Genomic DNA, 8,796 nt, shown 5'->3' on the forward strand with positions numbered 1-8,796 from the left:
AAACTTCAAACAAAGACCTTTTTTTGTGCCAATGAATTGAGAAGATGTTTATTTATTTATTTATTTATTTATTCTTTTCTTGCGAATATGTTAAAGCCGAAAACTATAATGAAGCAGTCGGCCTTTATACTACGGTAAAAATGAAAGAAAGTTGATCATCTTATAAAAAAGGAAAACGAGAAGGAATTACATGAGCAAAAGAAAGTACATACACAAACATAAAAAGCCAATAACTTGCAAATTTTGTAAAACATAACAATGTTTCCTTAAGTGGTCTCTTTCGAGATACATGCTAGCGTAAATGTTTCGAGATCCATTATTTTTTACTCGAACTCTATATATGCCCCAAAAAAAATGAAAAAAATCAACATAATATATTACATTAATTTCAAATCTACTTTCTCTAAATCCTGACAACATATATTTTGGTTTTAATTAATCTGAATTGATGACTTAAGGAAACTGAAAGCCACCAATACCTTGTACAGGATTACCTTGTTGTGGATTTATAGCTACCCATAACAAGGAGAGTGTAATTGCAATAAGTCCTGACCAAACAAACACAATTGTAGGTGTTTTTCTTCTTCTGCCCATTAATCCTTTAGCAAAAGGATATAAATGAGCTAAAACCCAAAAAGCAAAGAAAGCTCCACCTATAAACTTGCCCCATTCTGGAACTGTAGCAAACACTGCCCTGGAAAATGCAATCACAATAGCAATAATGTTAATCATACCAATAACTATAGGTGGGATCATCAATGAAGTCCATTTGACTAAGTACAAATCGGCGTAGATGTCGTCGACGTCTTCTCCAGCAGATTTAGAAGTCAGTGTGAAAGAAATTTCAATGCCAGCAATTACTTTCAAGAGACCTTGAACTACAGCAGCAAGATGGGCACTAGTTCCTGAAATGAGCCAAAACTGTTCGTTTCGCCACCAATCTTCTAGTGCAACGCCGGACCATTTCACTTCCAGGAGAGCTAACCCGATGAGACATACAGTTATAGTTAATAGAAATATGAGGAATGCGACGTTGAGATTTTGGACGATGAATTGGCCTGAGATGAGGGAGAGTGCAGGGAGAAAACAGTAGACGATTAGGAAAAGGGAAGTGAATGGATAAATGCCAACGTTCAGGTACGCGAGACGTTGGAGGACCTTGAGTTTTCTGGATGCTAGAAATGCATTGTTTCCTGAGAAAAAGATTTCAACAGAACCCGTTGCCCAACGGAGCACTTGGTGAAGCCTGTCTGTTAAGTTTATGGGTGCTGATCCACGGAAGGCATCGCGCTTTGTTATGCAATAAACAGAACGCCATCCACGGTTGTGCATTCTGTATCCAGTAACCACATCTTCTGTCACCGAACCATAAATCCATCCTACTCGATCACCCCACTCCGTCTTGTCTTCATACCTGCATTAATTAATGTTGTGAAAACGTAACACCTCAGGCGAATCTCACATCGACAAAACACGGGAGAGATGCTCGGTATATAAGTGAACAAGCCTTAGACCCTAGTGACACATTTTAATGCCCGTGCGACATAGGCTCAAAGTGGACTATATAACTAGTGGACTGAGCTGTTACATATGGTAATGAGTTTACCAACAACTTGTAATAACTTGGAATTAATTAAATACAAGGAGCTTACCAACAAGATATGACAGAGACTGCTTCGGCGACAGTGGTGGCATCAAGTGGTTCCTTTGGGGCTCGAAGAGCACCAGGAGGTCGTCCGAACTTGACAGCAGGGTGATCAGCGATAGGGCGGCCTTGGAACTCAGCAATTGGAATAGACTCGGATAACATTGTTGAGTTTCCGAAACGCTTAGGTAGTAGATTCACATCTAAGTCAGGATCGTAATCTGTGGCTTTCAGTGCCTGAGCCTCTGCACCCTTTTGTGGTATCTTATCAGGTTGTGCTGGATCAAAGCCGTAAAGTGCAAATCGCCTAAACATGCAACCCGTCCCAACATACATAGGACCCTATATATAAATGGACGAGCAAGTTTAATATGGTTATGAAATTGAGAAAAATGCAAGTCATGTTTGATATGTACCTGGAGGCCATCAAGTGCACGCATATTTCCATCGAAAAACACAGTATTGTGATTGGCATAACGATCAGAGGGATCGATGCCTTCAAATCGTTGAGGGAATTGAATATAACATATGTCTTCTCCACCTCTATCCATCATGAAACACATCCCTTCACGAATAGCTAAGCAGTTGTATATATAGTGATCACAATCAAGGTTGAGTATGAATGCGCCATTAGACAATATAGCTGAAGCTCGCACAAGTGCGTTCATGGCACCAGCTTTTTTATTATGATCATACCCAGGCCGCTTCTCACGCGACACGTACACAAACATTGGAAGCCTTATGTCCACGTCAGAAAAATCCAAAAAGCTTTCTTCACCCCCTCCCATTAGTGGATCACTACTAGGGGGTTTCAACATTACCTACAAATTAAATAGGCATATATTCGCAAAATGAATGTATGACGATTAGTTTTCTTTTAAAAAAAAAAAGAGAACTATGTACTATTTGCTTAAGAACAACAACAACAAACCCAGCGTAATCCCACAAGTGGAGTCTAGGGGAGGATAGTGTGTACGCAGACCTTACCCCTACTCTGAGCAGGTAGAGAAAGTAATTTGTTTAAGAAAATAACCATTGCTATACCTGAAGGATTCCAGGATGATCACCTTTGGCATGATCCCTACTCGGGGATGCCCATGTTCCCGGCCAGTGAGTTCCATCAGCCATCCAAGTAGCCTTTTGAACTTTGATTATCTCTGCAGGATCAGCGCCGCTCTCTTTCATGTGCTTTAACTGCTTCATTTCCTCTCGAGCGTTAAATGCATCCGATCTCCTTCTTATGGAATCTGGCAGACCATTTATCCTTACCTTAAATTCATCATATTCCCTTTTAACCCTTCGTCTATCTTTGACGAAATCAGATCGCTTCTTGTTCTTAGTAGGATCGCCTTTCAAGGCAAAATAGGCTTCAGGATTCCTAGGCTCAATATCATGTTTCCTGCAGAATGGTACCCACAAATCTGCAAAGCTAGCAGCTTCAGCCATTGCCTCAAAAGTTAGAAGTGCACCGCCATCGTCTGAAATGTAGCAAGCTAGCTTCTCCACGGGATAGTCAACTGCTAGAATGGATAGGATTGTATTGGCTGTGACGAGGGGTGGCTCTTTATCTGGATCAGCCGTTGACACGAATAAATCAACTCCAGGGAGATCTGACCTACCCGAAGGATTTGATGGTGATGGCATTTCAAACTTCTCGCGCAGTACCACTAGATCAGTAGAGCGGTTAACAGGCGTCACCTTAGGAATTTGATCCAAAATCCATGAAAATGCAAACCATATTTCACATATAATTGACATCAGCCATAGCCATATTGCATCCGGGTTCGGATGTCTTATTCTCCATGTCAAGAAGAAGCCCAATACCACTAGTCGAATAACAATTAGCAACCTGTACATTGCCATTAATTCACAAAAAATTAAAATGCATATAACTACTATATAACTATCCATTGTAGCAAAATTGAAGTACATACCTATAAGGGCTAATAATGCTATGCGGTATTGGCAACTTCCTACTAAGGGGTTTCCAAGGTATTTCAGCAGATGTATCGAGCACGCCTTTTTGCATTCCATCGCCGCCATCATCTCCATCTCTATCATCAGGCCAATAAGCATTTCCATATCCATAGGTGCCCTGTGTCTCAAACAGCCATTTGTTATGATCAAACTCTCCATTTTGATTTCTTTTCATCATTGACATGTTGGCACGACTCCCTTTGGCACCATCTGGTGCCGGTAAAGACAATGCTCCATTGTTAAAATTTGGAATCTCGTCATCAATATCTCCGATCTTGTAAGGTTCTTTGCAACCCGGGCATAGACCAGTGTCCTTTTGTGCGTCCATGTAACAATCTCTACATATTTTGAACCTAAACAACGCTCAAAAGAAATACTTATCAGCACAATTTCTAATGGATTCAAATTACACTAGCAATGTAACAACTTGTTTGCATGGTTGTTTCGTATTGTATTGTATTGTATTGTTCCTTTAAATACAATGTTTGTTTAATTAATTTTATTGTATCATATCGTTAAATCCATTGTTATGCAACGACGAAAAGTGTAACTTTATGTAACAACCGATTTGGTGTCGTCGCATCGTTATCTTATCTCTTTTTTTTTTCTCATCTTGCTCTTCCTTATTATTATATATCCTATTTTATCCTCTACCCTCTTTTTATATAATAATTCAACCCCATTTTCTTTATAATATTACAAGTTTATTCTTGGTATTACTGATGTATGACATCATAAAACAACGGCAAACGATACAATCTACCCAAACGTTCTATTTATCCAAAACAATACAATACAATACAATATGAAACAACATGTAACAACGATCCAAACAAGCTGTAAAACAAATTTTAACATGTAACAGTAAGTTAGTAACCATTTTTATCATATTACCAATTAATGTTTATTACTCCCTCCATTTCAATTTAGAAGAGGTAATTTGACTTGGCACAAAGTATAAGAAAAAGAAGACTTTTGAAATATCTGATCCTAAAAGTTTAAAGGATAAAAGCTTAGTGGGGTCATAATATTTGTGTGGCTATAAAAGCTTCTCATTAAGGGTAAAGTGGGTAAAATGAAAAGTTTAAAGTTAAATTGTTTCTAAATATAAAAATGTGTCATTATTTTTAGAACGAACTATAAAGAAAGTGTGTCATTTAAACTGAAGCGGAAGGAGTAAGAGTTTTACCTATAAATATTCTTTTACAGTATCTGTGCGCGAAACTTAAACTCATTTCTAATTGATGGAATACACTAGAACAACAACATAAAGAGTGTTGCTTAATTATTTATTTACCTGCATTCACAAGGGATTACATCATTTCCCCTTTCATCTTTCATGATCTTTCCATCACAAGCAGGCATCGAACACGACGAACCCTTGGATCCAGCCATTTGAGGATGACTAACTTCAGATTCAATGACCTTATCCATGAGATGTGCACGAGTAACGCTGTTAAATCCTCCGGTAAACAGCGAATTAGAAACGTATTGTTCTTCAGCTTTTGCTGCCACGGACGTGTCCATAGGCTGATTATCAGGCGTCGGCGGAATTTGTACAGTGTAATTCATATAATCACCTGAAAATTCCCCTGACATGTCAAGATCTTCTCTTGACAAGCTCACATATCGTCCACTCGACGTTCGTCGCGCAAATTTTACTGTTTGTCCACTTGAATTTCCTTTATTACCACCTTGAGAACCACCTGGATTTGTTCCTCCAGGGCTACGTATTGCTTTCTTAGATGGTGCTCCTGATAAACTTGCCATTTTTTCAGTTTTTTCAAAACATAATCTAGTAATTAAAACTAACTATTTTTCACCAAAATGTTGATGAAAAACTTGTGTGTTAATTGGGTGGTCTTTGGCAACAGATCTTTCCTTTCTTCATTATAGATATGGGAATCACTCTTGTTTTTTCAATGTTGTAAAAAATTTATGAGTACTAAAAAAGAAAGAAAAGAAAGGTTGCCATTGAATTATTATTCATTTTAACTATCAATATTACAAGTTTTGTCAGCTAAAACAAAGGTTTAGAATTTTTTTTAATTAGTTCTCCGATTACTACGGAGAACCAATGAGAGATATGCCAAGCAAAGAAAGACTTTCGGAAGAGATGGAGAGTGTTAATTTGGTTGGATGGGAGAGAGTTGTGCGGAAAAATAAACGTGTGGAAAATTTTAAAAGTTGGTTAATTAAGTAGGAGAGTTATAGATGGAAATGAGAGAGTTGATAAATAGATAATTAATCTATTTATTTTTTAAAATTTTCTTATATCTTAAAAGGATAGTTCGGTGTACTAAGTTCCCGCTATGCGCGGGGTCCAGGAAAGAGCCGGACCAAAAGGGTCTATTGTACGCAGCCTTATCTTGCATTTTTACAAGAGGCTATTTCCACGGCTCGAACCCCAGACGTCCCGATCACATTGTGTACGGGTAAAATCGGGCTAACGGTACACCCCAGTCTCCGATAGGGTAAATCGAGCTCAAAACATTATGATGAAGAACCAGAATCAAAACAAGGGTCTCATCGAGTCAGAGTCCGTGGGCATGACGCCCGCCCTCGAGAATATCGGGATCATGATCCTGGATCGGTCCTAATCCCGAAAGAGTTTGGGAAATATTGTCGGGCACAAACACGATCAACAAAAGGTCGTGATATCCGCGATTGGCCGGATGTCATGGCGTGGATCTCGGCATGTGTCGACGAAGAATCGGCAATCGGTTAAAATAGAAGATTTTTACCTTTTATGTAACTGTACCTAGAGTAGGATTCCTCTACAATATAAAGGGGTCTGATAATTCAATAGGCACTTTTGTAACACGCATTCCAAAGCAATACATTATTATATTACTGTTATCAAAGCTCTTTTTCTTGTTCATCAATACTAGCCACTGTGAGCCCGGATCGAGGGTGAACATTACACTAAGGCTAGAATCATTCTCCTCGCGTGGTTTAAATTTACTATACCTTTACTTGTTCATTCTAATTCAATTTATCGTTTGTATCAAACTAATCACGTACAAATTCAATTGTTATCCGATTTTGAGGGTAAACAGTTTGGCGCCCACCGTGGGGCTAAGGATAATAGTGGCAATTTGATACAAATTTCCACAACACACCCTATTTTACACTTGTTCTTTGGAGTATCTTTGATTTTGGGTTAAAGTTTGAAATGTCGAACTCCCAGTCAGCCCATCTAAATGTGGATGCTGAGTCCGGCCACCATGGCGAGAACAACAATGTAGCACCTGGTAACAAGGTGCCCCCCGTCGATCTCAATGGAGTTCCAGTCGCGGACCCAATCGACGCTAGATCGCATGTGGCCATCAATGCAAATTTGCCTCCCGATCCTGAGAACAGCGTCCGTAGGGAAGTCTGATCGATTGCCCAAAATACGCACAACGGTGAAGGTGATGGGATCAACTTGCGGGTGATCTTCGAAATGTTACAGGCTCAACAGGCAGCGATAGCCAGTTGCAGAACAAAAGCCGCGCGCCGAGCAGAATTAAGCCTGAGCCATCCCGGGAAGTCACTCGCAGAAATGAACTGGTCACGGAGAGGCCGAATGAAAATGAATTGGGGACCAACCCCGAGATCATAAAGATGCTCGAGGAGCTGACAAAACGGGTAGAATAGGGAGAAAAGAAAATTGAAGCCAATGACAAAAAGGTGGAAACCTACAATTCCAGGGTCGACCAAATCCCAGGAGCACTACCGATATTAAAAGGCCTGAATTCCAAGAAGTGTCACGACCCAAAATCCATTAAAGGTCGTGATGGCGCTGGACATCATTGTCAGGCAAGCCAACACCAATTTACTAGTAATTTCTTGTTTTAATATTTTTGAAATCGTTTCCTTTATACATTAAACAATAAATAATGAATTTCACTGAATAAATATTGATGTCTTTAATAAACTTAATATTAAATAATCCCATAATCATCCCAGAACCCGGTGTCACAAGTGCATGAGCTATTTCTAGGAAACAATGTAATACAACAACCGTTCGGAATACAAATAGGACAGAAAGTAAATACAGTAATCTGAAAGAGACTCTGCAGGCTGCGGGTCATCTCGAGAAGTGCGGCTCACCCAAGTCTCCGTATCAACCATGCTGCTACGCCCACTAGGCCACTAGAGATACATGTGCCTGTGCAACAAAAACGCACAGCAAGTGTAGCATGAGTACGAAAACAACGTGTACTCAGTAAGTATCCCGTCTAATCTCAGTAGAGATGAGAGGTCGACTTCGACACTTACTAGTGGTCTATTAATAATATGCCAACAATATAGTAATCAAGGATTTTTATAAACATGGCTGTAACTCAATAGAATGGGGCAAGTAACAATTCTTATTCATAGGGAAATTTCCAAATTCTTTTTCATCAATTATACATTTATTCTCAAGCCAGGGAGAAAACAATATCAACATCAACAAATTTCAAGGCAAGCAATACAAGCATGCGCAATCATGCCGAGGTCGTACGGCCCGATCCAACAATATTTAAACTGTGCACTGCGAGAGGGTCGAATGGTGCGAACCATAGATGCATCTGTTACCCTGCTCGCGAATTATACATGCGACGCAGTCAAATATAAATAAACACACCAAACAGTCAATCAAGAATTCATCAGGGAAACAACTATCCGATAAAACGCAATCTCTCTTTTTAAAAAAATCAAGAAACGATGACTAGTCTTTTTAGAAATTCATTTACACATTCGATATGTTTTAAGCATTTTTAAATTGACAACGAGATTTCAAATATTGCAAGTAAAGCATGATTTTGGGTCCTAGACTACCCGGACTTAAGAATAATAGTAGCTACGCATGGACTCTCATCACCTCGTTGTGAGCACGTGATTTTTGCCCTATATATGAATTATTCCCACAAAATTCGAACAAAAGATTTTTCTTTATTTTTACAATTTTGTGCATTTTTGTGTCATTTTTGATAATTGTTTGCATTTTGTTTGTGCATGTTAATTCGTATAAAATACAAAAAATATGCATCTGCATTTAGGATTCTATTTCATATTTTACCATTGATTAGGGATTAAGTTGTTTTAAAACAAGATATGAAAAATGACAAAAATAATTCACTTTAGCTTTAATTGTGAAATTGTCGCAAAATAGTTTTAAAGTAATTCTAGGCATTAATTAGTTTAGT

The 8,796-nt window shown here is 38.7% G+C and overlaps 1 protein-coding gene across 1 annotated transcript; it reads right to left on the minus strand.

The window, feature by feature from the left end:
• Nucleotides 1–209: 209 nt before the first annotated feature.
• Nucleotides 210–5,625, minus strand: LOC109244066 (cellulose synthase-like protein D4). Its single transcript, XM_019411096.1, has 6 exons — nucleotides 4,920–5,625; nucleotides 3,580–3,975; nucleotides 2,690–3,494; nucleotides 2,062–2,466; nucleotides 1,653–1,987; nucleotides 210–1,414 (listed from the first exon to the last, which is right to left on the minus strand). The coding sequence occupies exons 1-6, from the start codon at nucleotides 5,390–5,392 to the stop codon at nucleotides 454–456; spliced, it is 3,375 nt and encodes a 1,124-aa protein (XP_019266641.1). The 5' UTR covers nucleotides 5,393–5,625; the 3' UTR covers nucleotides 210–453.
• Between the last annotated feature and the right edge of the window lie 3,171 nt (nucleotides 5,626–8,796).

Source organism: Nicotiana attenuata, unplaced genomic scaffold (genome assembly GCF_001879085.1).
Source record: "Nicotiana attenuata strain UT unplaced genomic scaffold, NIATTr2, whole genome shotgun sequence".
Taxonomy (NCBI): domain Eukaryota; kingdom Viridiplantae; phylum Streptophyta; class Magnoliopsida; order Solanales; family Solanaceae; genus Nicotiana; species Nicotiana attenuata.